Source organism: Puma concolor, chromosome B4 (assembly GCF_028749965.1).
Source record: "Puma concolor isolate L17-30 chromosome B4, mPumCon1.1.hap2, whole genome shotgun sequence".
In the NCBI taxonomy this organism is placed as follows: domain Eukaryota; kingdom Metazoa; phylum Chordata; class Mammalia; order Carnivora; family Felidae; genus Puma; species Puma concolor.
In genome coordinates this window covers 71,967,155-71,991,874 of record NC_141673.1, presented here as the reverse complement: position 1 = coordinate 71,991,874, position 24,720 = coordinate 71,967,155, and the positions used below count along the sequence as shown (strand labels likewise).

At 37.1% G+C, this 24,720-nt stretch overlaps 1 protein-coding gene across 3 annotated transcripts in view; it reads right to left on the bottom strand.

The window, feature by feature from the left end:
- The window catches only part of ADAMTS20 (ADAM metallopeptidase with thrombospondin type 1 motif 20), a 180,713-nt gene that overhangs the window by 36,816 nt on the left and 119,177 nt on the right, over nt 1–24,720 (bottom strand). For all 3 annotated transcript variants that reach the window (XM_086713618.1, XM_086713617.1, XM_086713616.1), the window contains 3 exons: nt 15,210–15,377; nt 6,743–6,916; nt 6,490–6,660 (listed from right to left, as the gene is read on the bottom strand). In XM_086713618.1, coding sequence (XP_086569744.1) covers nt 6,490–6,660; nt 6,743–6,916; nt 15,210–15,377 — 513 coding nt within the window. The remainder of the gene's footprint in view (nt 1–6,489; nt 6,661–6,742; nt 6,917–15,209; nt 15,378–24,720) is intronic.

Genomic DNA, 24,720 nt, shown 5'->3' with positions numbered 1-24,720 from the left:
AATCGCTGGGCTTGAAAACAGTATAGAGGACAGCAGAGAATCTCTTGCTACAGAGATCAAGGGACTAAGGAACAGTCACGAGGAGCTGAAAAGCGCTTTAAACGAAATGCAAAACAAAATGGAAACGACGACAGCTCGGATTGAAGAGGCAGAGGAGAGAATAGGTGAACTAGAAGATAAAGTTATGGAAAAAGAGGAAGCTGAGAAAAAGAGAGATAAAAAAATCCAGGAGTATGAGGGGAAAATTAGAGAACTAAGTGATACACTAAAAAGAAATAATATACGCATAACTGGTATCCCAGAGGAGGAAGAGAGAGGGGAAGGTGCTGAAGGGGTACTTGAAGAAACAATAGCTGAGAACTTCCCTGAACTGGGGAAGGAAAAAGGCATTGAAATCCAAGAGGAACAGAGAACTCCCTTCAGACGGAACTTGAATCGATCTTCTGCACGACATATCATAGTGAAACTGGCAAAATACAAGGATAAAGAGAAAATTCTGAAAGCAGCAAGGGATAAACGTGCCCTCACATATAAAGGGAGACCTATAAGACTCGTGACTGATCTCTCTTTTGAAACTTGGCAGGCCAGAAAGAATTGGCACGAGATTTTCAGTGTGCTAGACAGAAAAAATATGCAGCCGAGAATCCTTTATCCAGCAAGTCTATCATTTAGAATAGAAGGAGAGATAAAGGTCTTCCCAAACAAACAAAAACTGAAGGAATTTGTCACCACTAAACCAGCCCTACAAGAGATCCTAAGGGGGACCCTGTGAGACAAAGTACCAGAGACATCACTACAAGCATAAAACAGACAGACATCACAATGACTCTAAACCCGTATCTTTCTATAGTAACACTGAATGTAAATGGACTAAATGCGCCAATCAAAAGACATAGGGTATCAGAATGGATAAAAAAACAAGACCCATCTATTTTCTGTCTACAAGAGACTCATTTTAGACCTGAGGACACCTTTAGATTGAGAGTGAGGGGATGGAGAACTATTTATCATGCTACTGGAAGCCAAAAGAAAGCTGGAGTAGCCATACTTATATCAGACAAACTAGACTTTAAATCAAAGGCTGTAACAAGAGATGAAGAAGGACATTATATAATAATTACAGGGTCTATCCATGAGGAAGAGCTAACAATTATAAATGTCTATGCGCCAAATACCAGATCCCCCAAATATATAAAACAATTACTCATAAACATAAGCAACCTTATTGATAAGAATGTGGTAATTGCAGGGGACTTTAACACCCCACTTACAGAAATGGATAGATCATTTAGACACACGGTCAATAAAGAAACAAGGGCCCTGAATGAGACATTGGATCAGATGGACTTGACAGATATATTTAGAACTCTGCATCCCAAAGCAACAGAATATACTTTCTTCTCGAGTGCACATGGAACATTCTCCAAGATAGATCATATACTGGGTCACAAAACAGCCCTTCATAAGTTTACAAGAATTGAAATTATACCATGCATACTTTCAGACCACAATGCTATGAAGCTTGAAATCAACCACAGGAAAAAGTCTGGAAAACCTCCAAAAGCATGGAGGTTAAAGAACACCCTACTAACGAATGAGTGGGTCAACCAGGCAATTAGAGAAGAAATTAAAAAATATATGGAAACAAACGAAAATGAAAATACAACAATCCAAACGCTTTGGGACGCAGTGAAGGCAGTCCTGAGAGGAAAATACATTGCAATCCAGGCCTATCTCAAGAAACAAGAAAAATCCCAAATACAAAATCTAACAGCACACCTAAAGGAAATAGAAGCAGAACAGCAAAGGCAGCCTAAACCCAGCAGAAGAAGAGAAATAATAAAGATCAGAGCAGAAATAAACAATATAGAATCTAAAAAAACTGTAGAGCAGATCAACGAAACCAAGAGTTTGTTTTTTGAAAAAATAAACAAAATTGACAAACCTCTAGCCAGGCTTCTCAAAAAGAAAAGGGAGATGACCCAAATAGATAAAATCATGAATGAAAATGGAATTGTTACAACCAATCCCTCAGAGATACAAACAATTATCAGGGAATACTATGAAAAATTATATGCCAACAAATTGGACAACCTGGAAGAAATGGACAAATTCCTAAACACCCACACTCTTCCAAAACTCAATCAGGAGGAAATAGAAAGCTTGAACAGACCCATAACCAGCGAAGAAATTGAATCGGTTATCAAAAATCTCCCAACAAATAAGAGTCCAGGACCAGATGGCTTCCCAGGGGAGTTCTACCAGACGTTTAAAGCAGAGATAATACCTATCCTTCTCAAGCTATTCCAAGAAATAGAAAGGGAAGGAAAACTTCCAGACTCATTCTATGAAGCCAGTATTACTTTGATTCCTAAACCAGACAGAGACCCAGTAAAAAAAGAGAACTACAGGCCAATATCCCCGATGAATATGGATGCAAAAATTCTCAATAAGATACTAGCAAATCGAATTCAATGGCATATAAAAAGAATTATTCACCATGATCAAGTGGGATTCTTTCCTGGGATGCAGGGCTGGTTCAACATTTGCAAATCAATCAACGTGATACATCACATTAACAAAAAAAAAGAGAAGAACCATATGATCCTGTCAATCGATGCAGAAAAGGCCTTTGACAAAATCCAGCACCCTTTCTTAATAAAAACCCTTGAGAAAGTCGGGATAGGAGGAACATACTTAAAGATCATAAAAGCCATTTATGAAAAGCCCACAGCTAACATCATCCTCAACGGGGAAAAACTGAGAGCTTTTTCCCTGAGATCAGGAACACGACAGGGATGCCCACTCTCACCGCTGTTGTTTAACATAGTGTTGGAAGTTCTAGCATCAGCAATCAGACAACAAAAGGAAATCAAAGGCATCAAAATTGGCAAAGATGAAGTCAAGCTTTCGCTTTTTGCAGATGACATGATATTATACATGGAAAATCCGATAGACTCCACCAAAAGTCTGCTAGAACTGATACATGAATTCAGCAAAGTCGCAGGATACAAAATCAATGTACAGAAATCAGTTGCATTCTTATACACTAACAATGAAGCAGCAGAAAGACAAATAAAGAAACTGATCCCATTCACAATTGCACCAAGAAGCATAAAATACCTAGGAATAAATCTAACCAAAGATGTAAAAGATCTGTATGCTGAAAACTATAGAAAGCTTATGAAGGTAATTGAAGAAGATTTAAAGAAATGGAAAGACATTCCCTGCTCATGGATTGGAAGAATAAATATTGTCAAAATGTCAATACTACCCAAAGCTATCTACACATTCAATGCCATCCCAATCAAAATTGCACCAGCATTCTTCTCGAAACTAGAACAAGCAATCCTAAAATTCATATGGAACCACAAAAGGCCCCGAATAGCCAAAGTAATTTTGAAGAAGAAGACCAAAGCAGGAGGCATCACAATCCCAGACTTTAGCCTCTACTACAAAGCTGAAATCATAAAGACAGCATGGTATTGGCACAAAAACAGACACGTAGACCAATGGAATAGAATAGAAACCCCAGAACTAGACCCACAAACGTATGGCCAACTAATCTTTGACAAAGCAGGAAAGCACATCCAATGGAAAAAAGACAGTCTCTTTTTTTTTTTTAATTTTTTTTTTCAACGTTTATTTATTTTTGGGACAGAGAGAGACAGAGCATGAACGGGGGAGGGGCAGAGAGAGAGGGAGACACAGAATCGGAAACAGGCTCCAGGCTCTGAGCCATCAGCCCAGAGCCTGACGCGGGGCTCGAACTCACGGAGCGCGAGATCGTGACCTGGCTGAAGTCGGACGCTTAACCGACTGCGCCACCCAGGCGCCCCAAAAAGACAGTCTCTTTAACAAATGGTGCTGGGAGAACTGGACTGCAACATGCAGAAGGTTGAAACTAGACCACTTTCTCACACCATTCACAAAAATAAACTCAAAATGGATAAAGGACCTGAATGTGAGACAGGAAACCATCAAAACCTTAGAGGAGAAAGCAGGAAAAGACCTCTCTGACCTCAGCCGTAGCAATCTCTTACTCGACACATCCCCAAAGGCAAGGGAATTAAAAGCAAAAGTGAATTACTGGGACCTTATGAAGATAAAAAGCTTCTGCACAGCAAAGGAAACAACCAACAAATCTGAAAGGCAACCAACGGAATGGGAAAAGATATTTGCAAATGACATATCGGACAAAGGGCTAGTATCCAAAATCTATAAAGAGCTCACCAAACTCCACACCCAAAAAACAAATAATCCAGTGAAGAAATGGGCAGAAAACATGAATAGACACTTCTCTAAAGAAGACATCCGGATGGCCAACAGGCACATGAAAAGATGTTCAACGTCGCTCCTTATCAGGGAAATACAAATCAAAACCACACTCAGATATCACCTCACGCCAGTCAGAGTGGCCAAAATGAACAAATCAGGAGACTATAGATGCTGGAGAGGATGTGGAGAAACGGGAACCCTCTTGCACTGTTGGTGGGAATGCAAATTGGTGCAGCCGCTCTGGAAAGCAGTGTGGAGGTTCCTCAGAAAATTAAAAATAGACCTACCCTATGACCCAGCAATAGCACTGCTAGGAATTTATCCAAGGGATACAGGAGTACTGATGCATAGGGACACTTGTACCCCAATGTTTATAGCAGCACTCTCAACAATAGCCAAATTATGGAAAGAACCTAAATGTCCATCAACTGATGAATGGATAAAGAAATTGTGGTTTATATACACAATGGAGTACTACGTGGCAATGAGAAAAAATGAAATATGGCCTTTTGTAGCAACGTGGATGGAACTGGAGAGTGTGATGCTAAGTGAAATAAGCCATACAGAGAAAGACAGATACCATATGGTTTCACTCTTATGTGGATCCTGAGAAACTTAACAGGAACCCATGGGGGAGGGGAAGGAAAAAAAAAAAAGAGGTTAGAGTGGGAGAGAGCCAAAGCATAAGAGACTATTAAAAACTGAGAACAAACTGAGGGTTGATGGGGGGTGGGAGGCAGGGGAGGGTGGGTGATGGGTATTGAGGAGGGCACCTTTTGGGATGAGCACTGGGTGTTGTATGGAAACCAATTTGACAATAAATTTTATATATTAAAAAAAAAAAGTTAAACAGTGTTATCATAGTACTCAGCAATTTTACTCCTAGGTATTTGCCCAACAGAATTGAAAACAAATGCTCTCAGCAGCATTATTCAGAATAGTCCAAAAGTGGCTCAACCCAAATGTCCATCAACTTATGAATAAACCAAATGTAGCCAATGCCTAAAATGGAATATTATTCATCCATAAAAAGGAATGATGGCTGATATATACTACATCATGGATGATCCTTAAAATACCATGTTAAGTGAAAGAAGCCATATAAAGAAGACCACATATTGTTTGATTCAATTTATATGAAATGCCCAGAACAGGAATATCCATCAATGTAGAATGCAGGTAAGTGGTTGTCTGGAACCAGGGGGAAGAAGGCAATGAGGAATGACTACTATTGTATATGGAGTTGCTTCTTGGGGTGATAAAATGTTCTAGCAGTAGATCATGGTGATGGTTGCACAAACTTGAGAGCATAATAAAATTCCCTCAGTTGTAAGTGCACACACATAGACATTAGAATTAGCAGAGAAGGGCATTAAAGAGTTATTAATAACTGTAGCATACTCAAAAAGTAGAGACATGGAAAATCTAAAAAAGCTGAAATCAAACTTCTAAAGATAAAAATTATAGTCCCTGAGATTAAAAAAAAAAAAACTGCATGGGGATTAATGGCAGATCAGACATCACAGAAGATTTTAGTGGACTTGGAGATATCCATATCCAGATATCCAACTGGATTAATGTTCAATAATAAAAAGGGATAAACTATTGATACATAGTACAACCTGACTGAATCTCAAAATACTTAAAGTCATCAAAATCATGAGACAAAAAGTAGTTTGTATGGTACGATTCCATTTACACAAAAGTCTAGAAAATGCAAAATAATATAGTGAGGGATCACTAACATGAAAACCATATTAGGTTATCTGTAGTTGGAAGGGAGAGGGGAAGGAATTATAAAGTCACACAAGAAAAATTTGGGGGGTGATGGAGATCCTCTTCATTTTGAATATGGTAATGGTTCTATGGGTGTATACACTTCAAATATGTGTGGTCTATTGTTTGTCAATTATACCTCAAGAAAGCTGTTTTTAAACAGCAGGCAATTCCGCAGGGCCAGTTTGCCAAACTGTTCCTGGTGGTTGCTTTCACAGTCGGCCCCAATTGACACTTGAGAACCGAGCTAGAGTTGAACATTTATGCTGCTATTACTCTCTCTGCACCATCCATGCGTGGTTCCACTGCTTAGATTGCTCTGAATACCACTATCTGGCCCCACAAATTTAGACCCAGTTTCAACCACATCAAATGTTAGACTCAGTTGTTTTTAGACTCAGGAGCAAAACTTCTTAACTTTTTTTTTTGCCTTACCTGTGATGAGTCTCCTGTTACCACAATATACTTGCAGGAAGGGTTCCTGCATTTCTTGATTGAAAGAGGTCTGGTGGAAGGTTCACAGAAACTGTCATTCACTTGAATGTTTTGTGCATCAATGCACTTCACTTGCCGATGTGTCTCTTTTTTATGACATGACGTTGAACACTAGAGGTGCAATGACAAAATGGGGTTTTTTTCTGTCAGTCTTTTATGCAGTGTCTCTCAAAGTTTACTTCTCAATACTCACGTTCAGCCACTCTCCTGCCACCCACTGGTACTGCATGCAGTCCTGACGCCAACATTGCCGCTGAAAATCAGGCCGGGTGGATCCAGCACACATTTCTTCAGCCACCCGACCAACGCCTCTCAGCCGACAGTACACATCCCTTTGCTGAACTCCAGGACCACAGGTCACAGAGCACTACAAAGACGCCCGAGTGAGTTGAACAATTAGCGAGCAAATATCGAATTAGGTAAAGATAGCAAAAGAGTGCCATGGCCTATTTTCTTGTTTCTTTGAAACATAGCCTGACATTACATCAGGCATTGGGTAGAATAGACATGCAATCAGTATTTTTAAGGCTGTCTGGGGTGAAGCATCTATACAAGTACGCAAATAGATTTTTATATTGCGGTACCTACTCAAGCCTTATGGAAACCATGACAAACCATACGAGAATTTATACCAGACACTGCATCCCAGTTGAAAACTATTCTGACTTCAACATTCTTAATATCTATAAAACTCACTGCACAATGAAACTATTCTACTACATTGCTTTTAAACATCACTTAAATCCTGAGACTGTATACATAATCTCCCTTAAAGGAACAATAATTTCCAAGATTGTGTGAAGCTCACCTTTATACTTGCACCATTACAGTTTGGGGATCCAAATATTTGCTAATCTGTTGATTCATGATTGTGTTTCAATGGACAAGTGTTTGGGGAAGCTGGTTGTACAAACTGTAAACTTAGACAATCTTGCCATAGCCTCTCAGGTTTCCTTTTTCTCATCTGTTCAAAGATTTTGTGTTATTTGTAAAATTTCATAGGATGTGTCCCTAGATTTATTGCTAACAACAGTTCTACCTGTGACCAGCAGCATTGAGGACCTGAGGCTCAGAGATGGTAAGTCACTTGCCTGTGCTTCTGCCTCTATAAGGCAAGATGAGGGGCACCTTGGTGGCTCTGTCAGTTAAGCGTCGGACTTCAAGCTCAGGTCATGATCTTACGGTTCGTGGGTTTAGCCTCACATTGGGCTCTGTGCTAACAGCTCAGAGCCTGCAGCCTGCTTTGGATTCTGTGTCTCCCTCTCTCTGCCCCTCCCCTGCTCACGCTCTCTCTCTCTCTCTCTCAAAAATAAATAAACATTATAAAAACAATTTAGAAGGCAAGATGAAGTTCACTTCTTTCTGACGCCTTACCCTAAGCTGTCCTTGCCTTTGGGGGATGGGGAAGGAGCTGGTAACCTCTCTGGGCCCTTGCAGGTCTAGAATGCCAGCTCATATTTACAACACAGCTTGACCACAACCAAGAGCTGTGGTGCCAACATTAATAAAGTATGGAGAATGCCCAGTGATACTGATAAAATTTGTGAGTTTGTTTCATATATATATATATGAAATATATATTGAAATATATATATATGAAATACATATATACATATATGTATATATATATATATGTATATATATATATATATATATATATATATACATATATATATATATATATATACATATATATATACACACACACACACACACACATACATACTCTGGGTTATTCCAGAAAGGATTGGAAGTCCTACTGAGAAATATCTGGGGTTGCCCCACTGTTCCCACCTGTGATATTGTTAGGGTAAAAACTCAGGTCTTGCAAGGGCACCTGGGTGGCTCAGTCAGTTAAGCGTCCAACTCGGTTTCAGCTTAGGTCATGATCCCACCGTTTGTGAGTTCCAGCCCTGCATCTGACTCTACGCTGATAGCGTGGAGCCTTCTTGGGATTTCGCTCCTCTTCTCTCTCTCTCCCCATCCTCAAGTCATGCTGTCTCTGTCTCTCTCAAATGAATAAGTAAAACTTAAAAAAAAAATAAGGTCTTTCACCAAACTTTATGTTTCTGTAGGAGTCTCAGAGTAACAAATTTCTTTTTCTGCAACAATAAATGTATATACCTGCAGAATATGGATTTACCATGAATGAAAAAATATTTATATCCCACAAAAGCTAAGAACTTGTAGACTTGAATTTCTCTTACAGACTGTTGCAGCATTTCATTCTAAATGCACTTGAAATTTTAGTTTTCTTTCTTGTGTGTACAAGTAATAACCACTGACTTGAAAGAGAATTTATATATATGTTTTAACTTATGAAGAACAGTATACATATCTACATAGCTTACATTTACCTTCATTCTATGCTTAACCAGTTGAATTTTGTCCTCATTGAGTGCTTTCACAAAATCCAGCTCCTTTGTATGGAGAAAACAATAATTTAATGTGTGTTCGGTGCAGGGCACAATATTAAGCAGACTAAAATGTCTAGATATAGTTTAGCTTATCTGAACCTCTTTTGAAAATGTTTAGCCTATAAAATAAGGCTCCTGCAAACATTTTCCAGGGATAATTTCAGAAATATAAACTACATTTGGAAAACTTCCTGCCTCTAAACCTGAAAAAAAAATCCTGGAAAAAAAGAATTCACAAAACACAGCTTAGCAAGTTGTTCTATCAGACAATTATAATTTTCTGAAATTCAATAAGCCACAGTGGTTTATTGGTCCCTTGGTCATAGCAAAAAATCCACTGAAAAATCCACTATGACCATGGGTAACTACTATTGTGGACCTCTTCCCTAAAAGGAAAAAAAATGGTCTACTACTTACTTGAAAGAAAACAAGTAACTTTTTGTTTTTCACTTTTTTTAAGATAAGAATAGAAAAAAGCAACTTGATGCAATTTTAGATTTGAACAGAAAAGAGAATTTATGGCTTACATGAAATATTTCTTAACCCAATATCATCAATAACCCTAACTGAGAGATCCAACAAAAACTTTTCAAATCTTGTCTTAATCTCATGGACGCATTCAGCAGCACTGACCACTTTCTGTGGAGCCATTCTGGCTTCTGTGATTGAAATCCCCTTGGGCTCCTGGTACTCTATTCTTTTTAGATTGCTCCTTCTCAGAGTCCTTACCTGACTCTATTTTCTCAGTTCAGCCTTAAATATTAGCAGATTCCGGGATTCTGTTTACAACCTCTGAACGCTCTGAGCAATTTTTTCTATGCACCAATTTTTAAAATCTGTTCTCTCCAGCCTTGATCCTAATTCTGACCTCAACATGTGCATTTCCATGTATTTACAAGAATGTTTTACGTATTTACAAGAACTTTCCTGTGTTTTCTACCTAGATATGTCCAAGGCACCCCAAATTCAACACTTCCAAAGCAGAACCTTTGCCTGGTCAGTCTCCCCCACAGGGGTGGATGCTATGAAGATATGATTACTCACTCTTTAGTCAAGTGACTTACTAGAATGACCTCTCACGGCACACCTCTAACTCTAAAATATGTATCCTTACTTAACAGCTTCATAGAACTCCAGATTTATAAGCATGTTACATATTATCTTTTTTAAAAATCCAGATAACTAATGTGAAGTCAATGGGAGACTATAATTACAAGTATAACACAGATACTGAATGCACTAACTCACCAACACAGCATTATTCAATTCAGACAGGAACAACCAGACGAACATCCGATTTATACATAATGTACTGTAACTGCACAGGCTGGCACTTGAAAGACTTGACAGTGGAACTGGAGAAGGTGAACTTTCACCAATCCACAGGTACTGTAGTCATTTCAGCAACTGCTAGAAATGCCAGAATGTGCATTGCAAAAGTAGGTTCACCAAGCTGCTATTTCATAAATTATTTAAAATTCAAATAGTGATGTCGTGTCTCTTGATGCATTATTTATCTTTTTTTTTTTCCAATAGACTCCACACCCACTGTGGAGCCCAGTGCAGAGCTTGAACTCCTGACCCTGAGATCAAGACCTGAACTGAGATTGAGTAGGACGCTTAACCAACTGAGCCACCCAGGTGCCCCTATAATTTCTTTTATTTTTTATTTTTTTTATTTTTATTTTTGGGACAGAGAGGGACAGAGCATGAATGGGGGAGGGGCAGAGAGAGAGGGAGACACAGAATCGGAAACAGGCTCCAGGCTCCGAGCCATCAGCTCAGAGCCTGACGCGGGGCTCGAACTCCCGGACCGCGAGATCGCAACCTGGCTGAAGTCGGACGCTTAACCGACTGCGCCACCCAGGCGCCCCCCCTATAATTTCTTAATAACAGATTTAGGTTTTGATTTTACCATAGTTATTCTTAATTGTGGTCTATTTCAGTGTGTCAATAATGTAGCAGCAGTATTCTCAATAGTAGAACGTTTGGAGTTAGGAAAGATTCTAGGAATGTGTAACTTCCATTTCTCTTCGATTTTGAAATTCCTTTTACAGCAATAGTAAATGAATGACCATCAAACCTACCTATACTTTCATACCCTCAGTCTGGGTATATTCGCCATATCCTGAAAGCAGTCATTCCATTTTTGGGTGACTGTAAAGTTAACAAATACTCGCCCAGACTGAGCTGAAATAGTCGTCTTTAAACATTTACCGACCATCTGGAATCTGTCCTCCTTTCCAACACAGAACAAATGCATATTCACTTTCATGTGAGAAAGTATAAAGGGGTAAGTCCTAAAACTGTGGCAGCTATTTTATGACCAGTAGGAGCTGACCAATAAAATCACAGAAATGCCAATCCAGCACCTTGACCTTGTAAAGCTGCTGAGTCAAACTTAAAGTCAGTGACCTTCTGGTTTTGTTATGTAAACAAGGAATGTCTTTGAGTTGAAGTCACTCATCATTAGGACTTTTCTTACTTGGAGTAGAATACAATGGAACTGACATAGAATGGTTGTAACCATTTGACTGTACTTCTCTGGGGATGTGGGAATTTGTCAAGACTTTTCTTACAGCGTGGGTCCTGGAATAGGCACTGCTCCAAAAATCTGACCAGGATCTGTGCCAAAGATTTGAACACTATCCATCACTACTGTGGCCTATTATGTTGCTAGTAATTTAGACAACTACATCATATTTAATATGTGATCAACTAAACTGTTTTTCCCCATAAACTGTAAAATCCATTATGTATCTTGTACTTAGACAACATACCTTTTTTTTAACAAAAATAAGCTTGCAATGAATTCAGTACACATAGGAATTAGATTTCTATTGAATGTGCACTATGTGACACAGTGACAATCTACAATTGTTGACTGTAGGTGCCCTTGTAAGAGTGGCAATATATTGCTAAGGAAATATAACGATGACCTGGTATATAATGATGATAATGAAATAATTATGACTGCAACTATAGTAGGGAAAGCTCAAATAGACCTGTGTTCACATGCTTCCCCCCCACCCCCAACTTCCTTGCCTGCTGCAGATATAAGCAACTTAACTTCTATAGCTGTAGTTGACTCTTCACAGGGTCAGGAAGTGGCTGTCCCTTGTTGCTCCCTTCCTATTCCCAATTTTTCACTTTTCTTGCAGAGATAAAATTATTTCTGCCTCGAAAACTTTCTTGATACATGCCTTAAACCGGAGAGTTAGTCATCTGAGGCCACTCAAAGAAAGGCCATCTTAAGTATCAAGAAAGAGGAGAAAGAAAGAGAATGAACAGGCAGCATAGAAATGCAAAAACAGGATTGCTGGAACCAACCAGAAGAGATTGAGAAGCATAGTTCACTCAGTCCCAGAGCAAAAACACATCTTCCCTGTCCTGGGGCTCCAGCCTATCTTCACTGGTAGGAACATCGCTTGGCCGGGGAAGAGAGATGAAGAGGTTCTGGGCTCTTGATCAGAGGCTATCGGGACTTAATTAAGATCTACTATCTTTTAGGCTATAAGAGATATATATGTATACATCAGAAATTTTTGAAAATATGTAAATATGGATTTATGTATTTGGGAAATATGGAATTAGAGAAATACAAAATCACTTAAAATGTTAGCATTTAGCATATAGTTTCAAAAAAAAAGTGTTTCCAGGGGCTTTGGGAGAGGGGCACCAGTCAATAGATGTGTGAGATTTCAGAACTTCTATCACCTTTGGTTCCAGCTCTGATCTTAAAATACTAGAAAGAAAATGATGGGTCTCAGAGAAAGGGAACCAGGCAAGTGGTTGATATCACGTGACTCTAGATTCAGTGGGTTGAGTGAGATCCCCTTTCCAAGTTGTCCAGCAGATTAGCCATGATCAAGAGGAGGCAAGAATTCTGGACTTTTTTTTTTTTTTTCTGAGCATAAAAGCTACATTTGGATGGTACTGACCTAAGTAGATGCAGCATGAAACAATGAGGTCTCCAGCACCATGCCTTAAAAACTTGAATATACAAGCAAAGTTAGTATTCTCAAATAGGTAAAATTAAGTTTAAAACAAAACAGAACAGAACAAACAAAAGAACTCTTATGAACTCAAAAGAACTCTTCAGAAAGTGGAGGGAGATTTTTTTTTCCTTCCTAAATGATTCTAGTATTTACTTTGCTTCTAAAGGTATACATCTGGAGTGAGAGGACAAATGGCTCTGCACACCAATGTTTGTTTCTGTTTGGCAGCAGTTGCTAAAATGAATTACTAAATCCTTTCCTTGAAAAATGATATCAAATACCAAATGAAGAGAGTTACCTCAAAACTCACTGGAGCACCTTTGTGGTCACAATTTGCTAAATGAGTCTTTCCACTTGAGGTATAATGTAAAATAGTAATAAAATGAAATTATTTTATAGTGAGTGATTATACTAAAGCAATGTTACAATTTATACAGTCGGAACAGAGTAGCAACCGGTGATTAGCTCGTAACTACTTCTGAAATTACACTTCTGTTGAATATATTATTACATGTAGCACAGTGACAGCCTGCAATTGTTAACTTCATGTGGGTACTTTTTATAGAATAAATCAAAAGCCAACGACTTCACAAATGGTCATTTGTTTCTGGCAGAGATTTGGGGACTGTGTGGGTGTATGAAGCTAATTTCTATGACAAGGAAAACCAATTCAAAGAGAAGAAAGCAGACTCTGTACAAAAGCATCTGTGTTTTTTTATAGTCTTTGAATATTCATATCTGTATCTTAGAAACCCCTTAAACACGTCCATTTAGTGAGTCTTATATAATTTCATACTTGGTGGTAAGCCAAGGCCAATTTGTTAGCACTGATGATTGATTTGTTGTTGTGGGGCTGGAGGTCAAGGGTCAGAAAGTGTCCCTCATGAATACCAACCACAGCAGCTGCACAGCAGAAGAATCCTGGGGATCAACAGGAATGCTGGTGGCCAAGAAGCCAAAGTCTGCCCACTTCCACACCCATCCCCGAGTGGTTCCTGGCTGGTGTCAGAATTAGAAAGTCTCTGCCACATGCAGCGTTCAGTGCTGCGTTCAGTGACTTTACAGTGTTTCACCCTTTGGGGAAAACCACTTTGCCATTATTCTGGTGCATTATATCTTGGTGCAGATAAAGTAAGGCAAACCCTGATTTTTTTTAATGTTTATTTATATTTGAGAGATCGCGTGCGGGCGCGCGCGCGCGCACGCGCGTGGTGGAGGGGCAGAGAAAGAAGGAGACAGAATCCAAAGCAGGCTCCAGGCTCTGAGCTGTGGGCATGGAGCTCAATGTGGGGCTTGAATCCACGAACCATGAGATCATGACATGAGCCAAAGTCAGACACTTAACCAACTGAGCCACCCAGGTGGCCCAGGCAAACCCTGATTTTAAGCAAAACATAACAACTATATAAATTCAGAGTTGGAAAGTCTTTTTTGCAACTAAATCACACTATTCAAGATAAGATATTTAGCCCAATACTAAGGCTCTTAGTGAACAAGTTATCCATTGTCCCTAAGATTCAGTGGCCAGAGACAATGCTGAAAAGTAGGCATGGATTTTGCTGAGTCTTTCCAGGTGTGTTCACTCTAGCCTTCGACCAGCTCAGGCTACCTAGTTCTGACATGTTCCTAGCTCTTAAAAGACTCCAGTGATGCTCCTGTTTAGAACTTAGCAGTCCCTTCTCCAAAACGTAACCTTAGCTCAAAATCCAAGATTTTGGTGTGGAAATAAGGACGTTGTTATATATATCATCATCTATACTTGACTTAAAAAAAATTTTTTTTTAACGTTTATTTATTTTTGAGACAGAGAGAGACAGAGCATGAACGGGGGAGGGTCAGAGAGAGAGGGAGACATAGAATCTGAAACAGGCTCCAGGCTCTGAGCTGTCCGCACAGAGCCCGACGCGGGGCTCGAACTCACGGACCGCGAGATCATGACCTGAGCCGAAGTCAGCCGCTTAACCAACTGAGCCACCCAGGCGCCCCTATACTTGACTTTTAAACTACCTGGAATAATATGATCATCAATAGTCACAAAAATCAACGGACTAATTTGTTATTTAGATATAGACTTAGCAAGTGCGTTAACACTGTACATTAATTCAGAGCATAGTATAAAATCATGTTTAACAGAGTAAAACACATTTTAGTGGAGTAAAATTTTCAAGGTTATATCAACATAGGGATTTGAGATTTTCTTTATAAATGCAAGAATACATTTATAAGTATAAAATACATCACTTACCTCCTTCCACCTATTGGCTTTCCATGAAGGGCATCTGACAGATCTACAAGCTTTGTGAGTTCGAGGTTTCCGTAGATGACTGCAATATGTTTCTTCTAATTTCCCTTGGAACTGGTCAATGCAAAGCACCTCACGGTACTTTAAACCTTTACCACAAGAAGCTGAGCACTAGAAAATAAACACGAATATACTTGATTCATTTTATTTGACTAATTTATCTTCAAAATATATAAAACGAAGCAATCAAAACATCATTGCTTTCTTGGATATTTCTAACTGGAGAGAATTTAAAATTTGTCCATCTGCCCTGGACCATCAATGGACATTGAAGTACATTGATGGACATGAGCTATCCATTAATTCCATAAGAAGTAGTGTCTACAGTATACCAAGCATTCTTCTGGTACGTAAATGGTTTAGATCCCCTAAGGTTAAAGAGTATCTGAAGCTAACTCCGGTTACCACACATGATCATTTAAATTTTGTATAGTCATCACTATTCTATTTTTAACCCTATATGTTTCCCAAACTGCAAAGTATGCTTAGGATGTATAAAGAAAATGCAATGATTTCTCAATGCAGGGAACTGTGATTGAGAAAGGAGAAAACTTATTTTTTAAGTGCACTCCACTTCAGGTTTGTTTTCTGCATCAATCTGGAAAAATATCTCTGTACAATCAACCCTCCAATATATTCAGTAAAAAGATAACTAAAATCTCTGTAAAGATATAAGTGAAACAATGACTTCATTTTTCAGCCAGTTTCCATTTAATGAGTGAGGCCAGAGCCATGTTGTGGAAAGAGCTTGGGCTCTTTGAAAGAGCTCTGCTTCTTACTACCAGGGTGACTCTGGGTGCATTTCATAACCTGTCCAAGACTCAGTTTATTTATTTATAAAATGGGAATAATAACACCAATATTACAGGTTCATTATAAAGATGAGATAAAGAATATGAAAGGTCTGATCCAGTCCTGTTACATACAGTACGTCCTCAATAAATATTAGCTTCCTTTTCTACTGTTTTCCTTTACATGGTTTCAGGATGTTGGCAATTTTCAGCATAATATATGTACCAGAGAAAACTTAAGACACGGATTCCAGACAACTCCTATCATACCTCTGAGACAGCTGTTCACATATGGTTTCATTTAGAAACATACACGGAGTTCTGAGAATATTAGATAATATATTATATATTTTATCTATAGTTCAAAGACTGTGAGACTATCTAATACAGACTATTAGATGCTTAAAATATTTTAAATTAAAAAAACAGTTGGGGGATAATTTATCATTTTATACGATCTGCAATACTATATCTCATTTGTGTAGGCAATTGATTTGATTCAGTGCCTTGATTATTAAGACTTATTATCATATCTGAAATGTCACTTACAGGTCACTTAGAACACACTTAATTCTGTGAAAATCCCTAAGGGAACTTCGTAACTTACAGTGAGTATGCATTCTTTCCTATTGACCTTCTCTCTTGGATCTAGCTATATGCTCTGTTCTTTCTGACTTGGGTACTTCCCTGTTTCTTGACTTCACTATCTGTTTTTCAAAGAGTATGTTATCTTTTATACCAGAAACATTACATATTATTGAGCATGAAGCATATATCATCAGGAAGTATATATACATGTTCACACATGGAAAAATGTTTTTCTCCTGAGGTACATATTATTATTTCTAAGCTTTAGATCTTTAGAACAGAAGAGCATTCATTACTCTTTCTGTCAGCAAGCATTACTGTGGATAATTAAGATCAACACAATTGTTCTTATGGAAGATGTAAAAATACTTGGTAACTTATTTGTTCTATTATTGAGTTTCTACTATATACCAAGAGTTGAAGACACAGATTCATTAAACACCTTTTGCTTTTGCCCTTTACTCTCAAAATATTTATAATCTAAATGACACATACCACCTATTAAATCAATTATACCAAAGTAGATCTACAGAATATTAAACCCAATAAAAATCAGAAAAAAACTCAAGTCATAAAGACCATTAAAATAATACAATAAAAATTATGGATTTAAGAAATTCTGAAAAGTAACCATTCCTTTTGGGATGTTTGATAAGTACTCAAGCAAGGAGAAGGTGATATTTAAAGTCAGTTTTGAAGAAGTAAGCTTGTCGATGGACAAAGATGGATGGTCATATATTTGTTTAGTAAGTCTTCTCTGGGCATTGCCCATGTGTCTGTTTTGTAAAATTCTGAGTTTTAACAATGCCAAGAAATCCAAGAATCACACAGTAAATATGCAGCTGATTATTGATATTTCTGATAAAAATGACCATTCATTTATTAAACTATGTACCATAAGAGGGGATACTAAAGATTCTACTTTAGAATTCAGTGATGTATTTCCTCTACGAGCAATATCTATGAATGGAATGTAAACTCAGACATTGTAGTGCACTATCGAAGCCAAGATTATTCTTCACAAAACTGAATAGTGTCTCCTACTCTAACTCAAGATCGTCTTTCTCTTCATCATTATTCTAATCTTTAACCAAGACTATTATTAAACATAATTTTAAACATTTTTTTGGCTCAAAAACTGACAATGGTTTCCTATTGCCTTCAATAGTAAATCAAAACTTATATTCTTTTTTGCTTTCTTGATCCATTAAATTTCAGTCAACATACCTTTCTGACCTTATATTGTTACTTTTCAACACACACCTTTGCTCTACTTAGGCATAATACAGTAACTTTCTCTTTAATGTGACATATTCACTCAACAAGAGTGCCTAATTCACATTATTTCCTTTTACCTCAATTAATCACTTCCTTTGATGCTTGCTAAATGTGATTTATCCTTAAAGCTCTAAGTCAATCCTATGTCTAAGGTAAATACATGTCAATCTTTCACTTCTCTAAATTCTTCTGAGTCTCACTCTGGTTTTAGCACTTCATCATTTTCTACTTTTGTCACATTCTTTATCTACCCAGACTTCTGGAGGTCAAGGACCTTTTAAAGATTACCCACATCACCCACAAAAAGGCAGGTAGAGTAAATATAGGCTGATTAATTGATGTTGATCTTTGGTGTAAGCAATTCCTTTTGTTTTTCTGAAACTCTAAGGTAATTTATTAACACATTTTAAATTCCTTGGAATGTATTTATTGGTTTGTAAACACGAAGTTCTCTAGGGAAGACAGACATAAAGCACAAAGAATTGCAAAATAAATTATGCTTGGTTGCACTTTTAAAGTAGAGCTCTTTTTCCTCAAGATTTGAAGGGGAGTAAGTATATTATTCATCAAGTCTGATGAATTCTATATGATGATTTAAGTAGAAGAGATCATGTTATGCAAAGAATCATGTTTTAGCTGGAATGAGGTTTTCATAAAGTGAATAACTAGTGAAATGCTACCCTCTCTCTTGCAAACCACAATACATTCTGAGTTGCAAAGATACCACAAATTGGCCTACTTGATAGGAATACTCAAACATGACAATTCTTTTCTTTGGTACTCAGCAAATTTTTTTGTTTGTTTTTCTCTTTTATATTCCTGATACCATCCTACTCCCTTGAGATTTTACTAACACTGTGTATTTTCCTGCATTCTCATCAAAAGAATTCTTAAAAATCATCCCTATTGTTCTTAGTTAACATAGTGTTAAGTTCTGAGATATTTTCATAAATGCGGTGGGATAGTAGAAATAGGATACAATCTACTTCAGAAGCGCTGACATTAAATACAAGTAACCTGAACTGCCTATTCCCATAAACTAGGTGAAGACAAATGTCTACTTAAGGCAAAAAGAAAATTTGAAACAAATATAGGATTTTCAAGCTCTAAAAATGAAATACAATCTCCAGAGTTGTGCAGGTTGGATGGCACTTTCAATTCCAAGGTGGAAAGTTGGAATTAATCATTTTAATATGACTCACTTCGTAACAAGTCTATTCTTGTTTTTAAAGTTGTACATAATTCCAGAATAAGATTATTTTTAATATTTGAGGTGTGGGTTATTATTTTGTTTGTAAAGATATCATAAAGGAGGGAATTGACCGTTTGTGACAGATGTTGATTCTAGACACTTAAATTGCTAAACAAAATAAGGAAATGAAGTTTACTTAACTCCAGTTCTCGGAAATGGAAAACATCACCATCAGGTACATGAAATGGTGCTCAACATAACTAATAATCAGGGGAATACAAATTAAAAGTACCATGAAATATCACATCACTCTTATTGGGATGACCATAACCAAAAAAATGAATAATTAATTCTGGTGATGACGTGGAGAAAGGAAACACTTGTGCACTGCTGGTGAGATTGTAAACTGGTACAGCCACTATTGAAAAATAGTATAGAGAATCCTCAAAAAATTAGAAATAGAACTACCATAAGATCCATTTCTTTTGAGAATTTATCCAAAGGAAATGAAAATACTAACTTCAAAAGATATCTTCACCCCTACATTCATAGCATTATTTACAAAAGCCAAGACATGGAAACAACCCAGGTCCATCAATGGATAAATGGATAAAGAAGTTATGGCAGGGGCACCTGGGTGGTTCAGTCGATTAAGCAATTTTGGCTCAGGTCATAATCTCATGGTTAGTGGAATCGAGTACCACATTGGGCTCTGCACTGATAATGCGGAGCCTGTTTGGGATTCTCTCTCTCTGAGCCTCCCTGACTCGCATGCTCTTTCTCAAAATAAATGAATAAACTTAAATTAAAAAAAAGAAGCTGTGGTACACATATATACAATGGAATATTATTCTGCCATAGAAAGTGAGAAAATCCTGTTATTTGCAACAACATAGGTGGACCTTGGGGACATTATAAGTGAAATAACTCAGAGAAAGATACTGTATGATCTTACTTATATGTGGAGTCTTAAAAAACAAAAACCAAAAAACTCAGAGATAAGATTTGTGGTTACCAGAGGTGGGGGACGATGAGAGGGAGGAATTGGAGCAAAGTGATCAAAGGTAGAGACTTCATAAGTACTAGAGGTGTAACATACATCCTGATGACTATAATTAACACTGTGATAATATATACAGGAAACTGTTGAGAATAAATTCTAAAAGACCACAAGGAATTATTTTTGCTTTTGTTACTGTGTCTATATGAGATGATGAATACTAACTAAACTCACAGCAGTGAACATTTCACAAGAGAAGTCAAATCATCATGCTGTACACCTTAAACTTCTGTATTGGTGCATGTCAATTATACCTCAATAAAACTGGAAAAATTGGATGAAGTGAATTTTTGCTGTATTTCTGGCTAGCACATCATCTGTCTCCTGACAGCAAGGTCCGTAGTTATCTGCCGAAAATGTGAACGCTCATAGCCATATGTCTGGGCGTCATATCTATCCACTTACTCATTGTATGGCAGGCATTAGCCCATTTCCTCAGACAACCCAGGAAAACCTACAACCAGGTAACAAAAGCATTCACACAATCATTTTGTTTTAGAAGAGCCAAACTCCCAGGAATGCAATCGTTGCACATAACAGATCTAAATCTGAATGCACTTTATTACAAACCAGAAATCACTTTCATTACATGTGACTGAAGAAGCATCAAACTACTATGTATAAAATGGTGGGATTTAAACACAATGATAGCAAAAAATATAATCAGGTATTAGAGTGTCTCTTGAAATAATTTGAGAGAATTTAGTTGTGTGTTCCTTAGCCTTAAAGTGCCAGTTCTAAAAATATCAACTAATTTCTCAATATAGGAACATGTATTATTTATCTTTGATCTTTTGCAAAACTGAACTGTGTTATGCTTCTGTAGCAAAGATAAAAATTTTTAATGGGAAATTTTGACCATAACTATTTGGCAGGAGACTTTTTAAATTTTTTGGTAATTATATGATAAATGTCCTTACAACACTATCACAAAACAAGATTGATCTATGAAATGACATAATAGGGAAATGAGTTTCAGATCAAGACAGACCATAAAGGGGCGCCTGGGTGGCGCAGTCGGTTAAGCGTCCGACTTCAGCCAGGTCACGATCTCGCGGTCCGTGAGTTCGAGCCCCGCGTCGGGCTCTGGGCTGATGGCTCAGAGCCTGGAGCCTGTTTCCGATTCTGTGTCTCCCTCTCTCTCTGCCCCTCCCCCGTTCATGCTCTGTCTCTCTCTGTCCCAAAAATAAATAAACGTTGAAAAAAAAAAATTAAAAAAAAAAAAAAGACAGACCATAAATTAGATATTTTGCAGAATAAAACACTTGTGTGTAAGTGTACATGCATATATGCTTTATCTATTCTTTTTGATTTTTAAGAAGCCTGTAGCATTCTTTAAGTAAAATGAGAAGGCTGCATCTGAACCCAGGAACAGCACAGTTTTTGAAATCTTCAGGAAGCCAGTAACATCTACATATCTAAGGGTAAAGCCCAATTTCAGTAAAATTTCAGATGAGTTTTATGCAACCACTCTGTAATTAGGGGAATGCCCTACATTGGTAGGACACTATTTTAAATAGAACTCCTCATTACAGAAGTAACACATTAACGTAGTTAGAATAAATAGCCAGACTATAGAATAGGCTTAAACAAACAAAAAAAGACAAAATATGCATGGTAAGAGTGGGGTGTTAGCTCTGTAAAATAGTACTGCTACTGTTCCTTTAATTCAATGCATATGTGCACTAAAGAGTAAGATACTAAATCTATCAACAGTGACCCTATTCACAGTATTTCCTGAAAGATTATACGTAGGGTTTCAAAATTAAATGGAGTTTGAAAATTCTTTTTAACCTGTTACAGACATTCTTTGATTATACAGCTTTAATAAGCCAAGACAGCATTTGGTCTTAAAAATAATCACTACTGAGTATGAAATATTTCATATTCTATTGCATTGCTTCTGATTAATTTAAAGTTTGCAACTCCAGACATTTAAATTTTTTTTTAAGTCAGATTCATTTGCAAAAATGTTTTGAGTCCCAACTTAAGGGACAAAGAAATACATTATTAACAAACATATCCAGCAAACTTACATTGCATTCATGTCATTGTAATAATTATAACACTTTTTTAAATGTTTATTCATTTCAAGAGACATCGAGAGAGAGAGCTACAGAATCCAAAGCAGGCTCCAGGCTCTGAGCCGTCAGCACAGAGCCTGACTGGGGGCTCAAACTCACTGACTGTGAGATCATGACCTGAGCTGAAGTCAGTGGTTTAACCAACCAAGCCACACAGGCACCCTGATAATTATAATTTTAATTTCTATTTCATGTTCTAAATTGTTATTTTAAATATACATATTGTTTATATTTATGTACATACACAATGAATTTATAGTTCTAAGCTAATATCTCAATTATATTTCAATATAATTAATATTGTCTAAATTATGACTTTGGACAAGTTTTGTGATTATTTTCACCTTCAAATATAAAACCTGAAACAAAGTTGCAATCAATAACTAATGCAAATACTTTACAGAAATTTTCACTTATACAATATTATTTTATACGTATAAAATATCAGAAAATCAGAAGGAAAAATCATCCCAGTGACAGATAACTATAGTACCCAATCATCTGATTAGTTTTCTTCAATAATAAGATTTGATGAGCAATCATTACAAACATGCCAACATTAGTTATTGAACTCAGGTTTATTTTGCTGTAAGAGTAAATGTAAATTTTTAAATTTTTATTTAAATCCAAACGAGTTAACATATAGTGTAATAATGGTTTCAGGAGAATTTAGTGATTCCATCACTTACATATAACACCCAGTGCTCATCCCAACAAGTGCCCTCCTTAGTACCCATCACCCAGTAAGTGTAATTTTTATTCAAAATATAAGCACTATCTATAGTTAAAAACAAAACAAAACAGGAAAAACTCTCAAGTTTAAATTTTGTAATTTATTTTCTTAGCTTTCTAATAGTATAGTTGTGTGTACTACGAAGGGGTAATGAACATTTCTGATTCTTCTATAAAATCTGTTTAGCAAGTAGAACTCATCTAAACAGTTCCTTGGGGCCATCATTGTAAGTTTACTTTTTCTTAATGTCTTTATACAAATCACAACAACTAGGACATTACTTTTGTAAGATTGTATGGCACATTCCAAGATGAAAACCCCACTCTTGTCCTCTGGGAGCCTACATCCAGAGTCATGAGCACCTGCCTCCCTGGATGGAACAAACTAGAAAACTATTTAGTGTGGGTAGACCATAAAAAGTTTAAAAGGTCAGAAAAATGACGAAAGCATACCTTTCAAAAATATTGACTTTTAAGGCATTGCTATGGTAACATTTATAAAATTCTTAAAATCAAGTGTCAGCAGAATAGCAGGATTTACCATTTCAAGTTTCTACAAATGTTTTGTGCTAGTTGTGGGAGTTAACAGAAATAAAGCCAAGAAGTTTGCTTTTAAGTAGGGTTATAATGGTCTGACAAGGACAGAGAACTCTCAGATGAGAAATAAAAAAAGATCTATGAATGCTTTGATAAGGAAAAGTCAGAGTTGAAATTAAAAGAACAATACCCGTTGAACATATTTACATCTATTTATCATATGTAATAAAAGTTGTGAAGCAAGAATGTTTTAAGGATTAATTTTAGTGAATTTAAGCTAATTTCAAAATTATCTTAATTAGATTAAAATGAATTCTTTGTGTTAAAATTTAAGTTGGGGTTTAATAGTTTTTACTATTGGGAAGTAGAGCGTAGAATAAAAGGGCATGGGATTTGGAATCGGACACCTACATTTGAGTGTCCATTGTCAGCTGAGCAACCTTGGGCTAGGTGCTTAACCTTGCTGATCTTGTTTTCTCACAATAAGGTGGCAATGATACCCACCTCAGGGTAGTTGTGAGATTAAAGGATAATATATGAATAACCTAAAACACTGCTTGACACAAGACTCAAAATGCATATTAAACTTCCATTCCCCTTTTTCTTCCTTTCCTAATCCTTAGGAAATACAAACTGGTGAAAATACAATCTATGGCATGGATTTCTCTATGAAACACTTGAATAGAACATGGAGGTTGTTCAAGGCACATACATTTAGAATTCATTCAGCGATGAGATAGAAGGATAATCACCCCAATGGAATTCCAATAAGATTCTATCTTGTTCTCCCTGAAAAACAAACTCTGCTTACCTAGACACTGAAAAACACACCAGACATACCTTAAGTTATTGTCACAGTGGGCATGAGGTAGAGAAACAGGAAGGGAAGGCAAATAGACATCTGGTTAAAAAAATAAACAACCAGATTCAGTTAAAAATGGTGGTGTGACCATATGTATTCATTTCCCCTCCCTCAATCCCACAAAGTCAGAGTGAATCAAATAGATTTCAGTAACTTTGGAAGATCTAAAGAGGATAAAGGGAATGAAGAAGACCAATAGGAAGGAAGACAAACTCGTATCTTCAGGGCCAAGAGGCTCAGCACTGGATACACTCCTCATTGGCCAGATCAGAGGCTTCTCTGAAGAAATTAAATGGGGTGGGGGGTGGGGAGGGAGGCTCTTGAATTGGA